Consider the following 26,940-nt stretch of genomic DNA (forward strand, 5'->3'; position numbering starts at 1 on the left):
TGAAGTCTGTATATTGTGATACTGTGTTTAATATGTAATTTGTTACCCAAAATGTATTCCATTTATCACTGACATTTGGCTATTCATTTTTCTTATTTAGTTAATTTATATATAGATTGCGGTTTTGGAGTCCACCAGGCATAGACTTAAAACTAATATAGATGATCAGTTCTATTAAGATGCCAAATTTAAAAACCATTCTGCAGAGAAATAAACTGGTTTCAAATGGGAATCACACATGCTTTGTAATATTCATGGTAAATTTCATTTCTATAAATTTTAATACACTTAACCATGAAAATTAACTTGAGTACTGATGCAGAGGAACTGTAAATGAAACGATAACTTTTGTCCAGAAGACTTTTAAAAAGGTCTTTATTGAATCATGTAATTCTGCATTACTGACAATACATATTACTCTCTTGCCAGACAACCAAAGAGATTGATGTGTCAGACATTAGTTCATACGTTAAGGGAACCAACTGTCTGATTGAAAATTTTGATGTAACTCAGAGTACTTTATTTCTACTTCATAATGCAGTGTATACCATAGTTATTTATTATCCTCCATTACACATTTCTGCAACTTCTGGCACATACTCAGATGAATTATGCCTAAGATTGGGATGTGGGATCCTTTATTTTTCCAGAGACCAATGCTTATTATAGCTGTGAAGATTAACAAGCCACTTCTATATTGCTCAGCCTTTTAGAATTTTTAATTTTTATCTCGACATTTAATTAGGAGAATGTTCAAACATACAACTAATTTGAAATAATTTTACGGTGAATAGTAGTATACAGACTTATTTGTTTCTAATGCTAGTTAACACATAGCGACTTAAGAAGAACACACATATTTATCATCTCATAGGTTTTGTAGGTTGGAAGTCCAAGCACAGCATAACTGGATTCTTTGTTCAGGGTTTCATGGGGCTGAAATCAAGGCATTAAAGAGGACTGTGGTCCTCTGGGATCAGAATCCTTTCACAAACGCACTAGTTGTTTTCAAATTTTATTTTCTTGCTGTTGGAGGACAGTGGTCTCCATTTATATGCTAGCTATAGTCTGGGAACAATTCTCTGTGTCTAGAAGCCACCTGCAGTTCCTTGATGCACGGCTTTCAACATAGGCAGCACACGACATGGATACTTGTTTTCTTCTAGAACACATGCTCTGCATCTCTCTGAGTTCCTTCTCTTTGATCAGCTGGAGAAGTCTCTCTGCTTTTAAAGGACTTGCCTGAATAGGAGACCCAGCCAAGTTAATCGGCCTTTATGCCATATAATGCCACATTATCACGTGGGTAATGTCTCATCATATTTACAGGTTCTACTCACAAAGTACAGGGGGTTATACAAGAATGGGGATCACTGGGTGGAGCATCTTAGAATTCTGCCTGAAACAACGCACTATCTATGTTCTGTCATTAACGTTCTTCACAGCTTCGTTGAAATATAATTAGACATATGATAAAATTTATCTATTACATTTTAAATGTCAAAGCTTGTATTTTAAAATAAATTTTTACATTGCTAATAATTATTTGGTCAAATTTCCCAATCACAATTTTGGGATTATACTCAAATATATGGCTGTGCTAAGGGAAAATTTTACAATTCTGTTTTCAGAAGTTGTGGTAGAATAAACTACTTTTTTTTTTTTTTTTAGCAGTTTACTTTTCTCGATCACTTAAAGTTTGCCTGATAATTATTAGAACTGTGTCTCTATGTCTGACAATCACAGTTTAATGCGGGCCTGGGTTCTTTTTTATGAATCTCAGCAAAAATTTTGAAATTGTGAATGACAATATAGTTTGTGTATACATTTTTAATTCGGGTTACACTGCCTCAGAAGAATGTTGCTTAGTATATATTCATGTGATGATGCACAGGGGCTGATATTAAAATAGTCATAAAAAAGTTGCACTGATTTTAATGGTATGCATTTAAATATAAATAAGAATAGTGGTCCAAGTAAATTCCATCATATTTTGAGCAGAGTTATTATAAATTAGGGTCAACTTGCAAGAAGTAATAAAGAAGACCCACTGGCTTTGATGTTTATTGAATGCATATATAAGTGACTATAGTTCTTTTAAAAATGTGAAGATACACATCATATAAAGTTCTTTTCTTAAACAAAGTGCTAAATAAAATTAGAAAGACTGAATGAATGCATCAACAAAGAAGTGGAGTGCAATGACTTATGGAAAACAATATATTCTTTTCAATGTATCTACATCTTGTCACTAATGACTCACATGAAAGGTATGCTGCAATGAAGTCCACATAAAATAGTTCTCCTGATGAGACCTTTCCCGTTTCTTGGTTAGATATTACTTTATTTTCCACTTTTAAAAATTGTCCCTTGTCATTTCTTTAAAGCCCCGAGCATGAAAAACAAAATCTAGTTACTAAGAGCTAATCATTTGTTAAAACTGTAAAAAGTGGACATTCCTCTCAGTGGATGTCTGTTACAGCAGAAACAATGATTACAACCAATATATTATGCCCCAGACATGACAACTTGTTGGCTTCTCAAAATTCTGCTTTTCCTTGGTTAGTTTCTTTTGAACTCAAAATAGTTTACATTGTAATTTTTATTGAACCAATTCTAGATTGGCATGATGTTTTAAGGATAAAACAAAGAGATCTCCTGGTTTTCTTACCTGTTGTCTAAGATCTTGCAAAAGTATAGTATAATATCAGACGTACACTCATTTGTATATATGTGTGTATTCAGCTCTGTGCAATTTTATCACATGTGTATGTTCGTGTATCCACCACCAGAGTCAAGATACTGAACATACTCGGGAGGCTGAGGCAGGAGAATCGCTTGAACCCGGGAGGCAGAAGCTGCAGTGAGCTGAGATCATGCCACTGCACTCCAGCCTGGGCAACAGAGTGAAACCTCCATCTCAAAAAAAAAAAAAAAGATACTGAACAGTTCCAATGACCTCTCCTGTTGCCCTTTTATAACCATACTCATCTTTTTCTCATTACCCTTCTTTATGCCTAACCTCTGACAACCACGAATCTGTTCTCAATTTTTATAATTTTGGGGATTTTAAGAATGCATGTAAGCCAGGCATGTTGGTACACACCTGTAGTTCCAGCTATATCGCAGGCTGAGGTAGAAGGATTGCTTGAGCCCAGGAGTTTGAGGCCAGCCTGGGCAACATAGTGAAACCTTGTATGTAACATTTTGGGATTGGCTTTTTCACTCAGCATAATTCTCTGGAGGTTCATTCAAGTTGTTGTGTGCATCAGCTGTTCATTCCTTTTTATTACTGGGTAGTATTCCATGGTATGAATGTACCACAATTTGTCTACCTATTCACCTGCTGAAGGCCACCTAGGCTGTTTTTAATTTTTGGTTATTATGAATAAAGCTATGAACATTAGTGTACAATATTTTGTGTAAATATGAGTTTTAATTTCTCTGAAATAAATGTCCAAAGGTGTAATTGCTAGGTCACATGTTTAGTTTTGAAACTGCCAAATTGTTTTCCAGAATGTCTATACCACTTTATTGCCATCAGCAATGTATGCTTGATTCATTTCTCTGCAACCTCTCCAGCATTTGGTGGTATTATTATTATTATTATTATTATTATTATTAAATTTAGCATTCTAATAGATGTATAATGATATCTCATTGTGGATTAAATTTGCATTTCCCTGATGGCTAACTCTGCTGAACATCTTTTCTTGTGCATGTTTGCCATTCGGATTTACTCTTTGTTGCAATAGCAGTTGATAGTTTTGTCCATGTTCTGACTGAACTGCTCTCTTTTTTTTACTATTGAATTTTTAAAGTTCTTTATGTATTGTAGATATTATTCCTTTTTTCAGATATATGAATTGCAAATATTTTCTGCCAATCTTCTCACAGAATCTTGTAAATCATAAGATTTCATTAGAAATGAAATCTAATTAAGAAATTTCACCTTGTAAGCATTTCACTTTAGGTGTCAAGTACAAAAACACTTTGCCTAAACTTAAATTCTGAAATTTTAAAAAATATTTTTGTACACGTTTTATAATTTTACACCTTACATTTGAGTTAATTTTGAATTAATTTTTGAATTAAATTTTAAATTAATTTTTGTGTAAAGTATGAAGTTTAAATCAAGGTACATTATTTTACTTATAAATATCCAATTGCATCAGAAACACTTATAGAAAAGGATACCCTTCCTTCATTGAATTACTTTTGCGCCCTTTTCAAAAATCGGTCAGACATTTGTGAGAATTTATTTCTGGGTGGTCTATTTTGTTCCAGTTATCTATGTTTCTATTCCCTTGTCAGTACCTCATTGTCTTGATTATTGTAGCTATTTAATAGGCCTTAATGTAAGGTAGAGTGATTCCTTCCATTTTATTCTTTTTCAAAATTGTTTTAACTATTCTAGCTCATGTGCCTTTCCATAAAATTTTAGAATAGCTTATTTATACCTCCAAAATAACTAAAGATGCCTTAGTAGTGGGAAAAAAGGTCTTGATACCACCAACAGTAAGTTTGACCTTCATCTAAATTAAACTAGATTTTGTTACAGCATTTTTAATGGTATACTTTAATTTTGGCTTATGATATCAAGGATTGTTCATGTAGCCCACTTTAAGTTTTTCTATCTCTCTGTAGATGACTAGTTATAAAATATTTTGCTTTCTGCTATTCTTTGCTTGCAATAATTACTTCCTGGGGAGATGAATGTGAATAAAGGATAGAAATTAAAATTTCTGTAATCACTTAATAATTTGGGTCTACAGTTCGATTGAGAGTTTAGACATATATCCAAAGAAATTATTCTGAATTATCTATTAATCACTGCATCCTTAGCGCTGACAAGGCCACTTTCTAACAATAGATCTAATCATTTCAAGATGAGCCACAATTAGAATGAATATGATAAAGAGCTCATAATCTGGGCCAAGAGTCTGATCCCATGAGCCTAAGATAGAAATCTCTGTTTCACTACTGATTTAACATTAAGGGGCATGCATTAAGTCTTGTGGCTCTGGAGATTTATAAATGTTTAAAGCCTTTAATGAACCTAGCTTTTTTACTTTTGGACCGTAATCACTAGCTGAAAAAAAGTTTTATTTTTTAAAACATGTTTTCTATGCTTTAGGCAAACTAGATCAGTATTGTACAATTTTCTGTAATTTTCACAAGCTAGTGATTCACTTGGGATCCCAAAGCAAAAGTTTTCCCACTCACAGTCTTTTACTGCCATTCAAAGCACTTTTATACATATCAGCAATTAATTGATCTTCCTTAAGTAATTTTTAGTAGCTGACTTGGTCAGTAGATTGTAAGATTGTTTCTTTTTGCATCATAGTATTCTCAAGGTTTCACATAGTGCATAATTAAAATAATGATCATCATCATAATAATAACCAGAATTTGCTAAGTGCTTACTACAGGACTATGTGTTAGTGCTTTACTGTGTTAACTCAATTAGCCCTCACAGCCACCCTTTCTTATACTCACTATTGTCCTTGGTGTTTTACAGATTAATAGACTTAAGAACAAAGTAGTTGGAGTAATTAAGTGACTTTCCCATGGTTATAGAGTTAAGTGGTAGAATTGGGTTTTGAGAGAGGCAGTCTGCTTCCAGAGCCTGCGATCTAAAGTGCTATGCCTGTCACATAGTAGATGCTCAATAATATTTGTTGATTGAGAAAATTCCATGATTAAAGTTCCCAAAGAAATACAACTCTATCATTCTTCCAAAAGTACCAATGATAAACAATTAATAGTAAAAATAAAAATATCCTGAATGCAGAGCTCTGGTGCAAATAAACTCAGCCAGAAAGATCAATGGAACCATCCAGTGTTTTATGTTGAATTGGAAACTGAAAATAAGAGCTTCAATATTATAAACTGGGAAAAAAGGAGATCTATATGATAGATTCACGAAGAGTACATATGTACAAGTTTAAAATATTTTAGATACTTTAAGAGCGAAATACTGGGAAGATGCCTGAGGTGGATGAGCCTCTAGGGGAATGAAATACCTTTTTAAATAAAGCTCAGACCCTATCTTATGCAGTTTTAATGTAAGCCTTTGATAATTCAAGACTTCGTGGATCACTCAGGAGGAGTGCTTTTATTTCTGTATTATGGAAATCTGGCAGCATGATAGATATTGGAGTTGAGCTGTGGTAAATATTAAGTTGCCTCTGAAGTAATGCTTATTGTATATCTCTGCTAAAGCTGTAACTAAATAGTTATAAATTATTCTGAGAGACAAAATTATACAATGATACCTCTATTAATGAAGAAAAAGTTGCCAAACTATTTTGACATCACTATGCTCTTGTCTCTGTTCCCTTAAGGAGACTCTAATCTCTGTGAGGACAAAGATGAGTATGTCTATTCTGGCAATCTCTGTATACTTAAAAGCTAGCCTTGTGAATGAATGAATGAATGAATGAGCAACTAGCCTGGTGAATGAATGCTTGGGTTAGAAATTGTGTAGGAGACAAAAATTTATCCTAAGCTGTAGATTTCCCAGCTTTGACACATTGGGCAGTCCTTCCTACATGAAGGGAGGATAGATTGTCAGACCTTGGCCTTTTATCCACACAAAGGATGTTCTCCTTACATATGATGCACCTCAATTAACCATGGGGAAAGTGAGTAGAGACCTAAAATGGTTGAATTGAAATATTTGTCAGTTGTACAATTTAACAGTTTAACTACATTATAAAAATAAATTGATTAATACTCAAACTGATTAAAGGGTCCATGTTAGGGGCTGGCCATGTTACTTGCATATTTAAAAATACTGAATATCCTAATAGATAGTATAAATCTAATTGTAAATTTTGGGGGGGAATTAACTTAGAGAACGTCATGAGGTAAACACAAATGTAATTGCATAACACTAAAATTAATTCAAATGCCTGTACTGTAGAAACATATCAGAATGTTCTTCCTGTAGCATAGATAATCATTTAATTAGGAAACAAAGTACTATAGAGGTTACATAATATTCATCTACTCATAATTACTCATGCATATTTTCCATCGTTTTCATCATCTAACTCACTTATTCATAGGTATTGGGGCATATAGGACGTGAACTCCCAGTAGTATAATATTTATTTTGTACATATTTATATCTAAGTTATATAGCAACAATTTGTGGTGAAAAGATTTTTTTTTACTTTTTTTTTGTTGTTGTTGTTTTGAGACAGAGTCTCACTCTGTCGCCCAGGCTAGAGTGCTGTGGCACAATCTCGGCCCGCTGCCACCTCCACCTCCCGGGTTCACGCCATTCTCCTGCCTCAGTATCCCGAGTAGCTGGGGTTACAGTGCCCGGAACCATGCCTGGCTAATTTTAGTATTTTAATAGAGACGGGGTTTTGCCATGTTGGCCAGGTGGTCTTGAACTCCTGACCTCAGGTGATCCACCCGCCTCGGCCTCCCAAAGTGCTGGGATTATAGGTGTGAGCCACCGTGCCCGACCTGAAAAGAGTTTTACATACTTACTTACAGTCGACGTGATTTTGGCAAATAGCAGAAATCTCTGTTTCTCATTTTTAAAAATGTAAAAGTAGGATATTTACTATGATAAAATATTTTAAAATAAATTCAGATAATATATATTGAATACCTAACAGAATGTCTGGTTCAGAGAACACTTAAAAATAGTAGATGCCAAAAATAGTTGAAGTATAAGAAGAAAGAAAGGAGGAATGGAGAGAAAGAGGGTTTTATATGACCTTCAAAATGACCTCTAAAGATAGAAGGTGTATGTTGTTGTTATTCCAGTTTTACAGATCAATAATCTGAGATTCAAGGACTTGCTCAGTGTCACATAGCTCTTTGATCCCTTAGAGTATTGCCAGCATTTTATTTATCTGACCATGATAACACTTACCTAGTAATTATCTATTTCAGCTTCTAAACTATGAGTCGATTAAACTCTGAGTTTCTCTAAGACAGAAGCCTTATCGCATTCATTTTCTACGACTTAGGAAACTTTCACATAGTACCAAATAGGCTATTGCAAAATGCTTTAGTAATGAAGAGTAACTGTATTTACTGGGACTGTAACCTGTATTTGGCTATTTAAAGCCTGATACTTCTTCCATGTGTCATGCTTACTTATTCATCTCAACTCTACAGAAACTTACATATTACGCAAAATGCAGTGATTTGTGGTCAGCAGTCTTTCAAGGCATTTAAAAAAAATAAATTAGTTAACTGATGGAACAACCCATTTTTGACTAGCTTCCTCTTTTCCTGAGGTGGAAGCATGTCTCTTTGGTTATTTGCATTGTTTTCTAGGACTGCCATAACACATTGCCACAAAGTTTGGTGGCTTAAAACAATAGAAAATTATTCTCTCATAGTTCTGCAGGCTAGGAGTCTGAAATCAGGTGTTCTCAGAGCTGTGCTCCCTCTGAAAGCTCTAGGTAAGAAATCTTCCGTGTCTTTTCCAGCTTCTGGTTGCACTGGCTGCCCTTGGCTACTAATTTTACCACTCCAATGTCTGCCTCCATCTTCACATGGCCTTCTCTTCCTGTGTTGGTGTGTGTCTTTTTCTTATAAGGACATCAGTCGTTGGATCTAGGGATTCCTAAATCCAAGATGATTTTTATCTCTAGAGTCTTAGCTAATTACATCTGCAAAGACCTTATTTCCAAATAAGGCCACACTTTGAGTTGTGAGTGGACATGAGTTTTTGGAGGGCATTATTTCACCCTCTGTAGCTATTGTGCGTTATTTGAGTTGATAGTATTGAGACAGGTTTAGTGAAACCTGACAACAATTTAGTGAAACCTGACAAACATAAAAATAATGAATTCAACTGGAAAAAAATGAGTGGCTTTGTCCTGAATGTCACTTTTCTTAGGTGATTTGAAATAAAGTTGAAAATTCCACAGAAAATGCACTGAAAGTGGAAGTTCAGCATGGAATTGTTAGAGGAGTTTGAAACAGGGAGAATAGAGTAGCATCAACTAAGAACTCAAGGAAACTATATGATAATCCCAGAAGACAATATTTGTCCCACCTAGGAAATAAACAAGAGATGGAACCAGGTATCAGGCAATTATAATAACTTCTCAATCTGTTATAAGCTAGGAAATATTACCTTGAAACTAAATCCTTAGGGATAAATCAAAAGGAATGTAGCCACATTCTAGGTTCCAGTCAGTATCAGAAAGTTAGTTATATGTATAACTAGTCTTTAATTAAAATTACTATAATAGCATTTTACTTTCACTTAAGACCCATACTAATGAAATAGTAATATTATTTTATTTTTTTCTTTAATATGGACAAATAATAAGCGTACATACTTATGGGGTACATGTGATATTTTGATACATGCATGCAATGTGTAATGATCAAATTAGGGTAGTTAAGATATCCATCACCTCAAGCAGTTGTCATTTCCTTCTGTCGGGAACATTCCAAATCTTCTAGATATTTTGAAATGTTTAATAAATTATTGTTAACTATAGTTACTCTACTGTGCTATCAAACATAGATTGAAGGAATAAATTTTAGTAACTTTATTTTATTTATTTGAGACAGAGTCTCACTCTGTCGCCCAGGCTGGAGTGCAGTGGCGCGATCTTAGCTCACTGCAACCTCCGCCTCCTGGGTTCAAGCAATTCTCTGCCTCTGCCTCCTGAGTAGCTGGGATTGCAGGTGCCTATCACCATGCCAGGCTAATTTTTTTGTATTTTTAGTAGAGACACGGTTTCACCACGTTTGCCAGGCTGGTCTCGAATTCCTGACCTTAGGTGATCCACCAGCCTCGGCCTCCCAATGTGCTGGGATTACAGGCGTGAGCCACTGCGCCCGGCCATTAATTCTACTTTTAAATACCTTTTTATCTGTCCTGGAGTTTGATATAAAAGCAAGCTTTTAATCTTTTTTTCTTATCACATATATATACATACATATATATGTATATATATATATATATATAGTTTGTCATACTATTATCTAATATGAAAACCAGATATTCACAGAACTAAACAGTATTGAAGCTATTACATTTTTTAAAAATGCTTTCCTTCTAGTAAATAAGAAAGATCATTTGTATTCTGTTGTTTATTCTCGTAATCACTTTATTGCTTTTATGTTCATTGTGCAAACATCTACAAGCTTTAATAGACACAATACACATTCTCAGTCAGATTTTCACATACCACAAGAGTGACACGTTCAGATGATCTGTAATTTAAAGTGATGTTGGAGCCATATGCATAGATCTTTAGCGGCAAATAAAGGTATCTTTATGCACAATTCAAACTATTAAAAATAAAACATTGTTTCAACTGACATGCAATCTTTTCAGAAAGCAGATGTGCCTGTCACATTGCTTTTGTTACTAACATAGTAAAGAATGTTTCAGGGCAAGACTAGGGTTTTGAATAAGCCAAAACAATTATGTGAGAATAAGGTGCAGTTGAACTCTAATTCAACCGTGTCTCCTGCTAAGAAGCTGGGAATTTGGCAGTAGCCATAATATTCTGCTTCTACATTATTTTGAGAATATTTTGTCCCTGTTAAGCTTTGTCAGAGGGACCCTAGGATCCATTTGGAGAAAAGCATTGGTTTTTATCCCCTTTAATTTGGCTTTCATTATAGTACTTTATATAATCTGCATGTTCCAATTCCAAGATGCAGGATTCATAAAAAATCATTTCAAGTAGACTCAATCAAATACTCTTAGTTTCCTTAGTCCTTGTCCAGTAACTGCAATATCATTGTCCCATGATGTTGTGTCTCTTCTTCCAATTGTCTTTTTTTCGGACTTTAAGAGTGTTATACCGTTGTTGGGATTTTAATACATAATAATTTGATAATCTTTTAAAAATTGTCATTCACTTTAACAGAGGGAATTTCCTTATTTAAAATATTTATTTGAAATGATGGGTAAATTCATATTAGGTGATGAGTAATTTTTCAACCCTTTGAAAGGATGAGTTTGGCACTTTTTTGACAAGTGTCACTTCATATAGTAGAATAGTTATGCTACATAATTGTATTAATATAATTAAACCAATTTTGGATACCTGCATATAGTTTTTAAAAATATTTGGATAGGAATAGTTAGTTTTGAACTATGAAGTTAATGAATTAAAAATAAATTACCTTGTTGGTGAGGATATAGAGAAATTGGAAAACTCATACACCATTGGAGGGAATATGAAATAGTACAGTTGCTTTGGAAAACAGTCTGGCAGTCACTCGAACAGTTAAACACAGAGTTATCATATGACTGAGCAATTCCATTCCAAGGTACATAAACAAAAGAAATGAAAAGATATATCCATTCAGAAACTTGAGATGAGTATTTTTAATTTATAGCAGCATTATTCATAATGGCTAAATGTGCAAACAACTCAAATGTCCATCAACTGATGAATCTTTAAACAAAATAATGTGTGTGTGTATATATTTGGCCCTAAAAAGGGAAAGAATTACTGAAACATGCTACAATATGGATAAATCTTGAAGCTATTATGCTAAGTGAAAAAATCTAGTCACAAGAGAGTACCTATTATAGGACTCCATTCATATGTGCAGAACAGGGAAATTTATAGAGATGGAAATAGTAATTGTTTAAATTTGGGGGTTGAGAAATGGGAATATAAGAGGTGATAGATCAAGGATATGGTGTTTCTTTTTGAGGTGATGAGAATGTTCCAAAAATTGACCATGGTGATTGTTACAGATATCTGTGAATATAGTAAAAAAACCTCTGAATTGACACTTTAAGTAGGTGAATTGTACGGTATGTGAATTGTATATCAATAAAGGTGTTAAAATAAATTACCATTAATAGTAGCTAGCATATATATAACTCTTACAAATGGCAGTTACTGTTTGAGTTAATTTATTTAATGCGCTTTACAAATATTCTGAAGTAGGAACCCTTATTTCTCTATTGTACACATTTTAAAACTAAATCAAAAGGGTAACACAGGTAAAGTGGTAGAGCTAGGAGTTGAACCTCGGTAATACGGTTCCAGAATTTATGCCTGTAACCAAGATTCATAATTAATTATTATACACTGGCTCCAATTATGTATAATTATATAATTAAAGAATAAAGGAGTATAGCTTATTCTTTTATTAAGCCTATAAATATTTATTGCAGGTATACTTTGTGCCAGGTACTTTTATAGGGATTGAGGATATAGCAGTATTCCAAAATCCAAAATGAAAAAAAAAAAAAATTCCTCCTGCTATGGAGCTTAAATTCTTAAATTTTTAAGAATATAAACTTTAGAATTGAGCAAATTTGGTTTTAAACCTCAGCTCTGTCCCTTGTAAGTAGAGCAACTAGGTAAGTTTCTTAACCTCTTTGATCCATCTTTTTCCTATTTGTAAAATGAGAATAATATTTTGCCCACATCGTAGGGTCAATGTAAGAATTAAATGAGATGTTACTTGTAAAGCATTTACTTAAATGCCTAATAATCTATAAATACAAGGTGATGATGGCAATGGCAGTGACGACTGTAGTATCAATGCACCTGTAAATGTCACCATCATTATTATCATCATTATCATCAATAAGGGTAGTTAATGCCGTGGATTTAGTGCCTCCTAAAGTTTGTTTTAATAAGATTATACAGCTACTTGTGTGTGGAACCAGGATTAAAAATTGAATCTTCTGATTTTGAATGTCATGTTATCTTTATTGTTATAAAGATGCTACACAATTTTTATGCTAGCCTCAAATTTAGCCAAAAAATAATAAGACAATAGAAATACCTAGGTGCATTCTGATAAATTTGTTCTTTTAACGAGGTCATTTACATTTTAGAAAGAAAATAGTCAATAAGCAAATGTTGAGAATAAAATTTAAGATTATTGTTATTATTATTACATTTACCAGTGTCTTTTCTTTAAAACCACCAGCACTCTAAGTTGATAACTGAATAGAGTTCCGAAATAGAATGTCTACCAAAACAAAGTAAACTGGGTCATGGTAGTTATATTTATTTAAAAGAAATAAAAATTAAGTTGGCTTAAAGTTGTAATATTCTTCCTCAGTCATAGGACCTATGTATTTAATTTTCAAGTACAGATTGGAAGAAGATATTCCACATGGAGTAGCATTAGCAACCTGACTTCACAAGCTTCTAGTTTGTCATGTTACACACACACACACGCATGCGTGTGCACATGCATATGAAAAGCTTTCTTCTCTAGTTTCATCCATTCCTTAGACAAATATGTATTGAGGATTTTCTACGTATTCACAGTGATAAATATTTTCATTTTGACCATGACATTTAGAAAATGTACCATAACACTTCCAGTCCTGCATAACACTGCCAACATCATTTTGATAAGTGTTTTTAGTTAAATCTTGACCTTTATTGGACATCTCAAGTTGATATTGCACCAGATTCAGTGAATAAATATTTAGGAATGATTTTTTTTTTAAATTGGATGAGATTTTAGTCAACTTTTAAAAGAAATCTGTGCTCAGTAAATACATTGTTTCTGGAACATGTTCTGTTCTACTCTGTTTCTACTCAGTAGACAGAGTAGTGACTTAGGATAAACTCTAGAGTCTTTATCCTCCAGAAGGTTTCTTCCACTTTTGGTTACCTTTCTTTAGAGACATGGATTCCCTGACTTCCCATTCCCATCTAACTTCCTTTACTCTGACATTAATCTTAGTGGTCAAAAGTCCCTAATGCTTGTGTTCATAAGGATACACACTCTGTAACCAGCAGGAATACAAAAGAAAGATGTACTTGAAACCAGAATGAAGATAGCAGCTGTACTTTACACAGGTAAGAAAAGAAAAAAAATAGTTGTAAACCTGGAGACAGGATAAAGAAGGAGTATTTTGCAGAGAGACTGCACAAAAGCAATACTCTTGGGTAATAGAACTTTCCTTGATCTCACTCTTCTACATACGGATATGTAGCTTTCCCAGCACCATTTATTGAAGAGACTGTTTTTTCCCCAGTATTTGTCCTTGCCAACTTTGTCAAAAATGAGTTCATTGTAGGTATGCGGATTTGTTTCTGGGTTCTCTGTTCTGTTCCATTGGCTTATGTGTCTCTTTTTATGCCAGTATCATGCTGTTTTGGTCACTACAGCTCAGTAGCATAAATTGAAGTCAGGTAATATAATTCCTCCAGTTTTGTTCTTTTAGCTTAGGATGGCTTTGGCTATTCTGGGTCTTTTGTGGTTCCATATAAATTTTAGAATTGTTTTTTCTCTTTCTGTGAAGAATGTCATTGATATTTTGATAGGGATTGCATTGAATCTGTAGACTGCTGTGAATAGTATAGATATTTTAACAATATTGTTTTTTCCAATCCATGAACATGGAATATTTTTCTAATTTTTGGTGTCCTCTTCAATTTCTTTTAGTAGTGTTTTATAGCTTTCATTATGGAGATCTTTCACTTCTTCAGTTAAGTTAATTTTTGGATTTTTATTTTTATGTGTGGCTATTGTAAATGGGATTACATTCTTTTATCTCTTTCTCAGATCATTCTCTGTTGGCATATAGAAATGCTACTGATTTTTGTATGTTCATTTTGAATCCTGCAACTTTACTGAATTTAATTATCAGTTCAATAATTTTCTTGTGGAGTCTAGGTTTTCCATATATAAGATCACATGATCTGCAAACAAGGTTAATGTGACTATTTCCACTCCAATTTGGTTCCCCTTTATTTCTTTCTCTTGTCTGATTGCTCTAGCTAGGACTTCCAATACTATGTTGAATAACAGTGGTGAAAATTGGCATCCTTGTTGTGTTCCAGATCTTAGAGAAAAGGCTTTCAGTTTTTTTCTTATTAAGTATGATACTACTTGTGAGTCTGTCATATATGGCTTTTATTATGTTGAGGTATGGTCCTACTATACCCAGTTAAAGGGTTTTTATCATGCAATGATGCTGAATTTTATCATCTGTGTTTTCAGCATCAATTGAAATGATCATATGGTTTTTGTCTATCATTCTGTTGATACAATGTGTCACATTGATTGGTTTGTGTACATTGAACCATCCTTGCATCCCTAGAATAAATCCCACTTGGTGATAATGAATGATCTTTCTTTCCTTTTTTTCCCCAACTTTTATTTTAAGCTCAAGGGTGCATGTCCAGGATATGCAGGTTTGTTACATGGGTAAATGTGTGCCATGGTGGTTTGCTGCACAGATCATCTCATTACCTAAATAGTAAGTTCAGCATCCATTAGCTATTCTTCTTGATACTCTTCCTCCTCCCACCCCCAACCCTTTGAAAGACCCCCATGTGTGTTGTTCCACCCTGTGTTTATGTGTTCTCATCATTCAGCTCCCACTTATAAGTGAGAACATGTGGTATTTGGTTTTCTGCTTCTGCATTACTTTGCTGAGGATAATGGCTTCCAGCTCCATCCATGTCCCTGAAAAGGACATGATCTCATTCCTTTTTTTTCCGTTTCTTTCTGCTTTTTTCAAGCAGAAGGAATTTCAGCATGTGTATTAGTCCATTCCTGCAATGCTATAAAGAAGTTTCTGAGACTGGGTAATTTGTAAGGAAAGAGGTTAAATTGGCTCATGGTTCTGCCAATTGTACAGAAAGCATAGCAGCTTCTGCTTCTAGGGAGGCCTTAGGAAACCTACAATCATGGTGGAAGGCAAAGGGGGAGCAGCACTTCACATGGCCAGAAAAGGAGCAAGGGAGAAAGGAGCTACTACAGACTTTTATAACAGCCATATCTCCTGATAACTCACTATCTTGAGAGTAGCACCAAGAGGATGGTGCTAAATAATTCATGAGAACTCTACCCCCATGATCCAGTCATCTCCCATCAGCCCTCACATCCAACATTGGGGATTACATTTAGACATGAGATTTGAGTGGGGGCACTGATCAAAACCATATCATTCTGCCCCTGGCCTCCCCAACATCTCATGTCTTTCTAACATTTCAAAATAAAATCATGCTTCCCAACAGTCCCCCAGTGTCTTAATTCATTCCAACATTAACTCAAAAATCCAAAGTCCAAAGTCTCATCTGAGACTAGGCTAGTCCCTTCTGTCTATGACCCTGTAAAATAAAAAACAAGTTAGTTACTTCCAAGATACAATGGTCTTACAGACATTGGATAAATACTGTCATTCAAAAAGGAAGAAATTGGCCAAAAGAAAGGGGCTACAGACCCCATGCAAGTCCCAAATACAGCAGAGCAGTTATTAAATTTTAAAGCTCCAAAATAATCTCCTTTGGCTCCATATCTCACATCCAGGAAATACTGGTGCAAAGGGTGGGCTCCCAAAGCCTTGGGCAGATCTGCCCCTGTGGCTTTGCAGGGTTCAGCCCCTGAGGCTGCTCTCATGGACTGGTATTGAGTGCCTGTGGCTTTTCCAGGCACAGGGTGCAAGCTGTTGGTGGATCTACCATTGTGGAGTGTGGAGGATCATGGCTTTCTTCTTACAGTTCCACTAAGCAGTGCCCCAGAGGGGACTGTGTATGGAGGTTCTCCATGAGAGCTCCACCCCTGGAGCAGGCTTCTGCCTGGAAATCCAAGCTTTTCCATACGCCCTCTAAAATTCTAGGCAGTGGCTCTCAAGTCTCAACTTTTGCACTCAGTGTACCTGCAGGCTTACCTCCATGTGGAAACCATGAAGGTTTATGTTTTGGACTCTCTGAAGCAACATCCTGTGCCCCATTTAGCTATGTCTGGAACAGGAGAGACTGGGATTCAGGGAGCAGTCTCCTGAGGCTGTGTAGTGCAGCAGGGTCCTTAGCACAGCCCACTAAACCATTCTGTTCTCCTAGACCTCTGGGCCTGTAATGGGAGGAGCTACCGTGAAGATGTCTGAAATGCCTTTGAGTTGATTTCCTCATTGTCTTGGCTATCAGCACTTGGCTTCCTTTTAGTTATGCAAATTTCTTTCTTTTTTTTTTTTTTTGAGACGGAGTCTTGCTCTGTTGCCTAGCCTGGAGTGCAGTGGCTCAATCTTGGCTCACTACATGCTCCACCTCCCGGGCTCACGCCATTCTCCTGCCTCAGCCTCCCGAGTAGCTGGGACTACAGGTGCCCGCCACCACGCCCAGAGAATTTTTTGTATTTTTAGTGGAGACGGGGTTTCACCGTGTTAGCCAGGATGATCTCAATCTCCTGACCTCGTGATCCACCCGCCTCAGCCTCCCAAAGTACTGGGATTACAGGCGTGAGCCACCACACCCAGCCTAGTTATGCAAATTTCTACCACCAGCTTAAATTCCTCCCCTGAAAATTGAGCTTTTTTTTTTCTCTTCTTCCACATGGCCAGGCTGCAAATTTTCCAAAGTTTTATGCTCTGCTTCCTTTTAAAATATAAGTTTCAGTTTTACATCATTTATTTGCTCACATAGGCTGTTAGAAGCAGCAAGGCAACATCTTGAATGCTTTGCTGCTTAGAAATCTCTTCCCCCAAATACGCTAAATCATCACTCTCAAATTCAAAGTTCCACAGATCATTAGGGCACAGGCACAATGCTGCCAGGTTCTTTGCTAGTGCATAATAAAGGTTACCTTTGCTCCAGATCCCAATAAGCACCTCATCTCTGAGACCTCATCAGCTTGGCTATCTGTGTCCATATCACCATCAGTAATTTGGTCACAACAATTTAACAAGTCTCTATGAATTTCCAAATTTTTCCTCATCTTCCTTTCTTCTGCTGAGCCCTCCACACTCTTCCAACCTCTGCCTGTTACCAAATTCCAAAGCTGCTTCAACATTTTCAGGTATCTTTGTAACAATGCCCCACTCCTCGTACCCATTTTCTGCATGAGTCCATTCTTGCATTCCTATAAATAAATATCGGAGACTGGGTAATTTATAAAGAAAAAAGGTTTAACTGGCTTACAGTTATGAAAGCTGTATAGGAAGCTTAGTGGCTACTGCTTCTCAGGAAGCCTCAGGAAACTTAAAATCATGGTGGAAGGCAAAGGGGTAGCGGCACTTTACATGGTTGGAGAAGAACTGAGAGAGAGGGAAGTTGCTACACAGTTTTAAAAGAACCAGATCTCATGATAACTCACTCACTATCATGAGAACTGCACTGAGAGGACAGTGCTAAACCATTCACAAGAACGCCATTTCCATGATCCAATCACTTCCCATCAGGCTCCACCTCCAATAATGGGGATTACAATTCATCATGAGATTTTGGTGAGGACACAGATCCAAACCATATCACCTTTTATCTGTCACAGCTGGTAATGCTCTGAGTCTCACTGGAAGCCAGCAAGTGTCAGCATCTCATCCAAGGCCCTTGATGTAGTACCTGGGTATCACTGCTGGTTATTCAGGGCCCAAGGGCTCTTCAGTTAGCAGGTGATAAATGCTGCCAGGATTGGGTCCTTTCCTTCAAGGCAGCATATACTCTTATTTCCTAAGGTGTGTCTAGAAATATTGCTGGGGAGTTAGGGCCTGGAACGGGTACCCCACAGCTGTGACAATTGCTGTGTCTTCCTCTGTCTGAACTAGTTTCCAAGATGCAAGACAAAGTCCTCCCCGTTCTTCCCTCTTCTCTCCTCAAGTGGAAGTGGTTTCCTTTGGAGCCATGAGCTGTGCAGCCTGGGGCTAGGGGATCAGTGATGCCAGCCCTCCTTTATCCTCCCCAGCTTGTGTCTCAGTAGGTTGTGTGCCCCTCAGCCCACTGTCTCTGGGCCTAATTCAGCACTAGGACTCACCTAAGAGTTGCAGTCCTTATGGCTTAGACTGCCTTTCAAGTTTACTTGAAGACACAGAGTGCTGTAGCCATAGGTGGCCATGTTTGCAGGAACTCAAGTTTGTACCCCTAGGATTGGTAATTCCCCTCTGGCTAGGGCTGGTTTAAATGCTCCCTCTGTGGGAGGATGTCGGCTGAGTTTTTTCTGGTTTTCCTTTCTTTTTTAACAAAACAGCACTGAGTTCGGTGCCTCACAATTGCTATGTTCTCCCTCCCCCAGCACCCGGCGATGCTCTCTGCATCATGCCTCCTCTGCCTGGGGTTGGGGAACGGTAGCGTCAGTGATTCAGGACTGTTTTTTTCTATCGTTGCAATGCCTCTTTCAGGGATACATAGTTAAAACTAGGTATTATGAGGGCTCACCTGATTTTTGGTTCTCATGAAGGTGTTTTTTCTGTGTAGACAGTTGTTAAATTGTTTTCCTTGTTGGGGCAACTATCAGTGGAACTTTCTATTTCACCATCTTTCTCTGCCTCCACTCTCTCATTACTTAATTTGGACATTACATTCTGTCCCTCTTTTTCATTAGTTGCATTCAATAGCTCTGTCAATCTAGAAATTTAGATGCAGTAAGGGAAATATTCACCTATTGGTGGTAAGTGTTAGAATTTATTCACACCAGGAGGTAAATAAGAACATATGACACAACATGACTAATGTATATTGTGCAAAAACTGAGCCAATAGACATTCAGATGCATTAACTTTTCTCCCACTCCTCACTATATATAATTTAATATGGGCAATTATTTTGTTAATGCAATGTTGCCTGTTCAGGGCCAGTTTATAAATAAGAGTATAAAAATCCATCTCTATTAAAACAGGAGTTGCTTTTCATCATGTTTTCTCCCCTTCCAGCATTGATTTTTTTTTTAGTGTTTTAATAATCAAATCGGGTATCAATTTACCAAGCTACTTGCCTGCTTGCCAATATATTTCTGTACTTTCTTTTCATGCTAATGCTTGTTTAGTAGGCATGCACTAGAAGCTACTCATTTGACAGATTGTGTTGTGTCTGTGTGGTGTGGATAAGTGCAAAGACTATCGTTTTAATATTTCCCACATTATCTATTTTAGGCTTTTCTCAATAGAAATTCTCAAACAAGGGCAAAAGTAGCACAGCATAAGCAATTCTGTTAATGAAAATATACAATTTAGGGAAATAAACACATTCTGGGGTTGTTCTTTTTCAGTAAAATGATAAGGAAAGGAAATGCTCACCCCAACTTCTTCCTTAGCTTAAATGTTGGTTAAGTCATTAACTTTTCAATAATTCATGAAATAATTTACCAAGATAGATGTGTTTCACATTTTTAGATTTTCACTTTGCTCACCAAAAATTTTAATGCTTTTGAATTCCTTTGTGATAAGTGGTGAAATATCTAACATTAATCTATTGTGATTGTGAAAGTAATTTCTAATGAAACTAACAAAAAGATCCTTTGTGTTTCTGTAAAACAGAAAATTAATTTTTTAATGTTATATTCTTAGATATGGTTAAAGTTTTGGTGATGTTATAGTCCTTGAGATTATTTCTTTTGGAAAGTTAAAAATTTTTATCTGTTATTTAAGTGTGTCATTCATAATAAGGAGAGATATAAATAGTGATTGTTTAAAGACAGAAAAATCCAAGGACACTTTCTTGGAAGAGATTACTCAAGGCATTATCCTCAGGCTATGCCTTCACAGAAAATTAAATTCTATCATTGAGCCACTGATGGTTGAATTTAATTGATGCAGAGAGATGATAAGAATATCTTGGGCTAACAATAAACACTCGAAGTGGAAGGACAAGAAGCATACTTTATTTTCTTGGATAATAGGTTTGTGCCTATATCTGAATGCTTACCTCAATTTCAATTTTGTAAACTCAAGTTATGTTAAAATGGCAGAAAAAAAATATACTTTCTTGGTCTGGGAATAAACCACTCGATAAAAAAAAAAAATAGAGAAAGCACACATCCTCTTACTATGTTGACTCTATTTCCCTTAGTATTTACCCTTATTTCAGATTCAAGCCTACTCTCTTGACAATTTTCTGTGATTCTTTGTATTCAAGAAGACTCTATAAGGAACTTTTACATAACTGTAAAAAGAACAGGGAATTAAAGATTGCGGAGAACAGACTTTTGGAAGCATCATTAGCTAGAAATGTTGACATTGGATTCACTTTTAATTCAGTAATTTAATCCTCTACAAAGGAGGATGAATCCAAAAGGACAAATTGTCTATATGTTTCTGGTATCTTAAAAAGTAACTTAACCTGTCTCCTGAAAGTGGTTGAGGGAGAAAACAAAGTCTTAAATAAAATGAAAAGAATGACTTCCATGATGATACTAAAAAGGATTTAGTTGAACAGAGTTGATTTAAGATGCCCCATGAACAACAGAAACTATTGATTTAAAATTCAGCAATAATATCCCAATGCTATATAAACATTTCTTATGTTTACCCCCAAATCATTAATTTTCAATGATCCTAGTTTTTCTCGTTTCAATTAAAAAATGTGTTTATGCTTGAAATAAAGGCCCATTCATTTAAAAATGGATAGAAAATAAGTGACATCATAACAGAATATCTAATTGGAAGGATGCCTTTTCTTGGTTAATGCATAAGTGAGCTAAGCATATATTTTTTACGCCAATTGAAATTTTGTATGTGGCTCTTCATATTTTTGCACAAGATTTACAATGCTGTTATATCCCTTTACTCAAATCACTGAAGAATGTAGGAGATGAAAGTAGTTTCAGCAGAAAAACAAAGCTGTGTACCATTGCACTGGGAATGTTGACATGCTTTTTTTTCAAAAAAAAAAAAAAATGTATTTGCAGTAACCAAATTTGAGCTGATTTTTGTTTTTGTTTTATTTTCCTTTGCTTCCCTTGCCTCCATTTTATCCTAAATCAGCGGAAATCCGAAGGGAAAGTGGCAGGAAAGGTAAGACTGCAAATTTCAAAGAAAATTGATTTTGAAATGTTGTGTTTATACTGTGTGAAGCTACAGTAGTTAGTCCATGGAGTTAAAACTGTAAGTACTTAGGATAACATATGTTATGGTTCTACTTTAAAAGAGAGTCAAGCTGAGCTCTTTTCACATTTTGTATCACACAGTTCTGGAAACAATTTCGAGTCTCATTTTATTTTATTTTCCCCCAATACTTTCTTTTCCCACTATGCCAAAACAACATACTGTTGACAGCTTCACTTTGTGAATGTTCTGATAATACAGTTATTTTATGATAAATGCTAGCAATAAAAAAAGGAACAATTTTAGTGTCAATTCACATTTTAACAGTGACAGCAGAAAGTTAGTGAATATAAATCATGATAGTTGATAGGGTCACAGAGAATAATTATATAACTAAACATGGTTAATAGGCAAAATGATGATCTCAGAGAAACTGGGTTTTGGAATGTCATCCTTCAATGCGAAAATTTTAGGTTCTGCTCAAGTATAGGCTGGTGCAAAAGTAATTGTGGTTTTTGCCATTAAAAATTATTATAAAAACCACAATTACATTTGCACCAACCTAATGTATGTGAACAGTCCAGTCTTCTAGAAAAATTTGTGTTTCTATTGTTAAACAAATAAACTATCTCATACATATTGTTAAATAACTTCAGTAGTTAAACTGCACTACCACTAAAAATAAAGTTTTCCAGTTGTTTATTAACATTTCTTTCCTAGCATTTATGCCTTAGTTTCTTATTATGTTTTGAGGTTTAAAGAAATGAATTTCCCTCAAATTTCTGACGGAGGACGTTTTGGATATTAAATTCAGTAAGCCTTAAATGCTATCCATATTAGGCACCAGAATCTTATCTTTGCTGTTGCTAGGTTAAATATATATAATCTTAAAGATGAATTATCTTATTCTAGCTTAAGAAACCAAACTTTGTGTTTGAAAAAGCACTTGCCAGAGAGTTGTCTAAGCTATGCCGGAAAGTAATCTGTTCACCTTGGATGTCTTTATCAAGTGTGAGAATTAATGGAAAATGGAGTTTGAATACAATGCCAAAAGGGATTTTCATTAATGTTTGAGAGATAAACTAAAATAACAGCATCAGAGAGTTGTAAATCAATATATCTTTTGGAGTGCTTTCAGTTGCCTCTCTGAATCATACTGAGTATCACTGTGGCCTTGGAGTGATGAAGTTTTGAAAGTCAGCTCCTCCCAGAAGACAAAAGTTCATAGACAAGATCTCCAGTTAAAAGGAGGGAAGGAAGGGTAGTAAAATGTCACTGGCTGCTACTATGTACGGTGTGACTATATGTGTGTGTGTGTGTGTGTGTGTGTGTGTGTATGTGTATAAAACAGGTATTTATATTATATTATGTGTGTATTTAGAGAGAGAGAGAGAATGAAAGAGAGAGAAGGTCTACAGATTTGGGGATTTTGTGTTCTAACATTCTTAACCATTCTGGTGAATTTGGAAATGAACTTGTGGCTCAGTTAGTTTGACATTGAAATTTTGAAGAAGAGGAATGTTGGAAATATTTTTCTAGCTTAGTGAATATAAATAAGGACATGTCTTTGTTTTACAAGTTAGGCTCCTGCATATAGAACTCTGGGAAGAACCTATGTTCCAGGTCAGGAAACTCCTAAGTCATGACATTTCAACATAAAACACTTCAACATGTAAATAATCAACATAAGGACCAATGGAAAAAGAGGTTCTTAGTGAAGGACAATTTTTTTTTTTTTTTTTTTTTGTCAAATAAAACAAATCTGGACAGACATAGAGAGAGACTTTGTTCAGAAGAAAGAATATTGCAATAGGGAGAAGGTTATGACTTTAAAAATCTGCAAGGATCTCAAAATTCAACAGAAAAGGATTTTCTTTATAAGGTCAAGAAGGGTAAGCAAGCAGAGATAAGCAGAATCTTTTTTGGAGGTAGGGGATGGGGTCTCTCTCTGTTGATCAGGCTGGAGTGCAATGGCACCATGGATCACAGCTCACTGCAGCTTTGAACTCCCGGGCTCAACTATTTCTCCCACCCCAGCCTCCCAAAGTGCTGGGATTATGTGTGTGAGCCACCGCACCTGACCAATAAGCAGAATCTTTAAAGAGGAAGCTGGACCAACAAGAGAGTGGACTGAAAAGTGTCTGTTGTCATCTGATTTCCTGAGAAGCTAATGATTGGGACATATTCCACTTTTTTTAGTGGTTGCTCAGGTTTGGTGTCAAGCCAAGCTCAGGGGCCTGTGGGAAGGCGAAAAACCTGACAAAATTTGGGTTAAAACAAAGCAGAGAGTAAAAAATGGGCAACTGTGAAGTTTATTATTTTTTCACTAGCTTTTTAAAAATAAAGTAAGCATAATAAAAAAATAACATACAAATCTGCTTACTCTGTTCCAAGCACTCTATGTTTGTGCATGTGTGTATACATATACATATATGTGTGTATGTATATAGGTATGCATACATATAATTAGGAATGTGTATACACATATATATACACAGTTAATCTTCACAATAATCCTGTAGGCTATTTTACAGATGAGGAATGGTGATACATCGAGCTTAAGTGGATTGCCTAAGGTTACAGAGCTCACAAGTAGAAGAGCCAGGGCTTGAACTCAGGCAATCAGTCTCCAGAAGTTCTCTCTTTAAAAAGATAACAACTTGGAATCGTAAAACAAATACTTCCTTTATATTACAATAAGTGTTTTCATTGTGTTTTAGAAGTAACATTTAATATATTTAACATTATAAAGGTGCTAAAGATGTTTCTGGAATAGAATTTTTAAAAAGTTACTTCTGTCAACTACAATAATGCTACAGACCCATCATTAACTCATTTTTACTAGTCTATATACATTCCATACATTGCCTAATATAATATGGTTAATGTATACTATGGAGATTAGGTCTGTGCTCTGGTGTCCTTTATTTTTGGTTCATTGCATTTATGTATACCTTTTGAAGGGTATTTTGGATATTAAATTCAAGAAGTTATAAACTTTAAATATATTAAGTGTCAGAATATTCATTAACTAGGGATTTATTGCAAATGTTTCTATAAAAAGTTAAATTAATATCTTGAACTCCTGAACTTCACCTTTTTAGTCTTTTTATGAATTATAAAATATGGCTTTTATGTTCAGTTTAATTCAGAGTATGGGAAAGTATAAGGTTCTTGCATTTGTAAAAAAGTAAGGCAACACTTTATCTTAGCTAAGAATGAAGTATCTAGATGAATTCTTTATCTTTTAGAGTCTAAAATATCAAAGAAGAAGATAATTTCTCAATGATTTCTCTAGATTTAAGTGTAAATGACTTCAAAGTACTCACCAAATAGGACCTATATTTAGATTTCAAATCAGAGGTTTAAGTTACAAAGATAGACACTTTTTCTACCCCCTTTTAAAAGATTATGTTATATTTCACAGATAAGCTAGTGGCATTCACAGCAGAAAAGAAGCAAATGCCACATGTCATAGTTCATTCATTCTTTAACCAGTTGGTATCCATGTGGCTAATTACTAATCAGGAGGAAAAACAAATTTCAACACATGGCCACTTGTGATTGAATAGTGTAAGCAATACTTATTTTCTTTTTCTTTTTTTGAGACGAAGTCTTGCTCTTGACCCCAGGCTGGAGTGCAATGGCATGATCTCGGCTCACTGCAACCTCTACTTCCCGGGTTCAAGAGATTCTCCTGCCTCAGCCTCCTGATTAGCTGGGATTACAGGCGCCTGCCACCACGCCTGGCTAATTTTTGTATTTTTAATAGAGACGAGGTTTCACCATGTTGGCCAGGCTGGTCTCGAACTCCTGACCTCCAGTGATCTGCCCACCTCGGCCTCCCAAAGTACTGGGATTACAGGTGTGAGCCACTGTACCCGGCCTACTTATTTTCAACTAAAAAAGGAATTACAGTTTTTTGAATCTGGTTAATAGTTTTTAAAATTTCCTCATATGAATACAAACTGGTCTTTTTATTCAATCTACCAGCTTTCCCTTATTTAGCATTAACCTGAACATTTCCATGTAGACATTTTTTTCAAGATCACTTCCCACTTTGGCTTAGCCTGAGACTAAATTGCCCTTAGGGTTTGCACAAATGGCCAGGCTTGTTAAAGAGAATGTTCACTAAAGTGCTAAACTGAATATGGCAGAAACAGAACTGACTGAGATTCTCCGAGGAGTGTATTTCTGATTTCTTTATATCTGCCTGAGGTAAATTAAAAAGCAGATTCTTTTAGACTCGCATAATGCATAATAGAAAGAGTAGCTATAGCAGCAAAGCAAGTAAAAGCCATTCTCTGTCATTGGCCAGACTACTGACATTTGTGCAATCATTTGCTCCAAGGCTACATGAAGATGAGGGGAGCAATGAAAATGTTTGATCCAACATATATTAAAATACCCATTTTGCTGGTGTCTCCAAGGTATTTCTTCATTTGCTGTTTTGTACAACAATGCAGACGTGTTTGGAGGTTCCTGCTTCAGAAATTCTCCTCAAAGCATAATTTAGAATTTTGAATGCAGAATGGCACTATCTTAGTTCATTTTCTGTTGCTATCACAGAATACCACAGACTGTATAATTTATAAAATAAGAAATGTATTTCTTACAGTTCTGGAGGCTGGGAAGTCCAATATCAAGGTACCAGCATCTGCTAAGGACCTTCTTGTTGCATCATAACATGGTGGAAGGCATCACATGGTGTGAAGGCAAGAGTGTGTGTATCAGCTTAGGTGTCTCTTGTACTTATAAAGCTACTAATCCCATCAAGGGGGCCCTACCCTAATGACTTTATCTAATTCTAATGGCCCCCCAAAGGCCCCACCTTCCATCAATGTGTGAATTTGGGGATTACATTTCTAACACATAAAATTTGGGAGACATATTCAAACCGTAGCAGTAACATTGAGATTTTTTCAGTTATCTAAATAAAACAAATTCTAATGGTATGTTTCTGAAGAGATATATTTTCATGTCTTATTTTAGAGAAGGATTATTTTCCTATATTACTTTTTGGACTATTATGATCTAGCAAATGCATGAAGCTAAATCTGCATGATTATAAATGCTATTTCTTCTGTTTCTTTTGCCAGTTTTCCTTATTAAACATTCAGTTTAGTGTTATTAGTATGTTTTGTTTTTTTTTTAAAGACAGAATCTCACTCTGTCACCAAGCTAGAGTAGAGTGGTGTGATCCCAGCTCACTGCAACCTCTGCCTCCCAGGTTCAAGCAATTC

At 35.5% G+C, this 26,940-nt stretch overlaps 1 protein-coding gene across 6 annotated transcripts in view; it reads left to right on the forward strand.

Annotated features, from left to right (window-relative positions):
• Nucleotides 1–26,940, forward strand: part of PCDH11X (protocadherin 11 X-linked) — an 837,711-nt gene that overhangs the window by 455,319 nt on the left and 355,452 nt on the right. For 4 of the 6 annotated variants that reach the window (XM_054544818.1, XM_009235031.3, XM_054544822.1 and 1 more), the window contains one exon: nucleotides 21,638–21,667. The exons of the other annotated variants lie outside the window; for them this stretch is intronic. In XM_054544818.1, coding sequence (XP_054400793.1) covers nucleotides 21,638–21,667 — 30 coding nt within the window. The remainder of the gene's footprint in view (nucleotides 1–21,637; nucleotides 21,668–26,940) is intronic. 6 annotated transcript variants of the gene reach the window in all.

Source organism: Pongo abelii, chromosome X (genome assembly GCF_028885655.2).
Source record: "Pongo abelii isolate AG06213 chromosome X, NHGRI_mPonAbe1-v2.0_pri, whole genome shotgun sequence".
Classification (NCBI taxonomy): Eukaryota; Metazoa; Chordata; class Mammalia; order Primates; family Hominidae; genus Pongo; species Pongo abelii.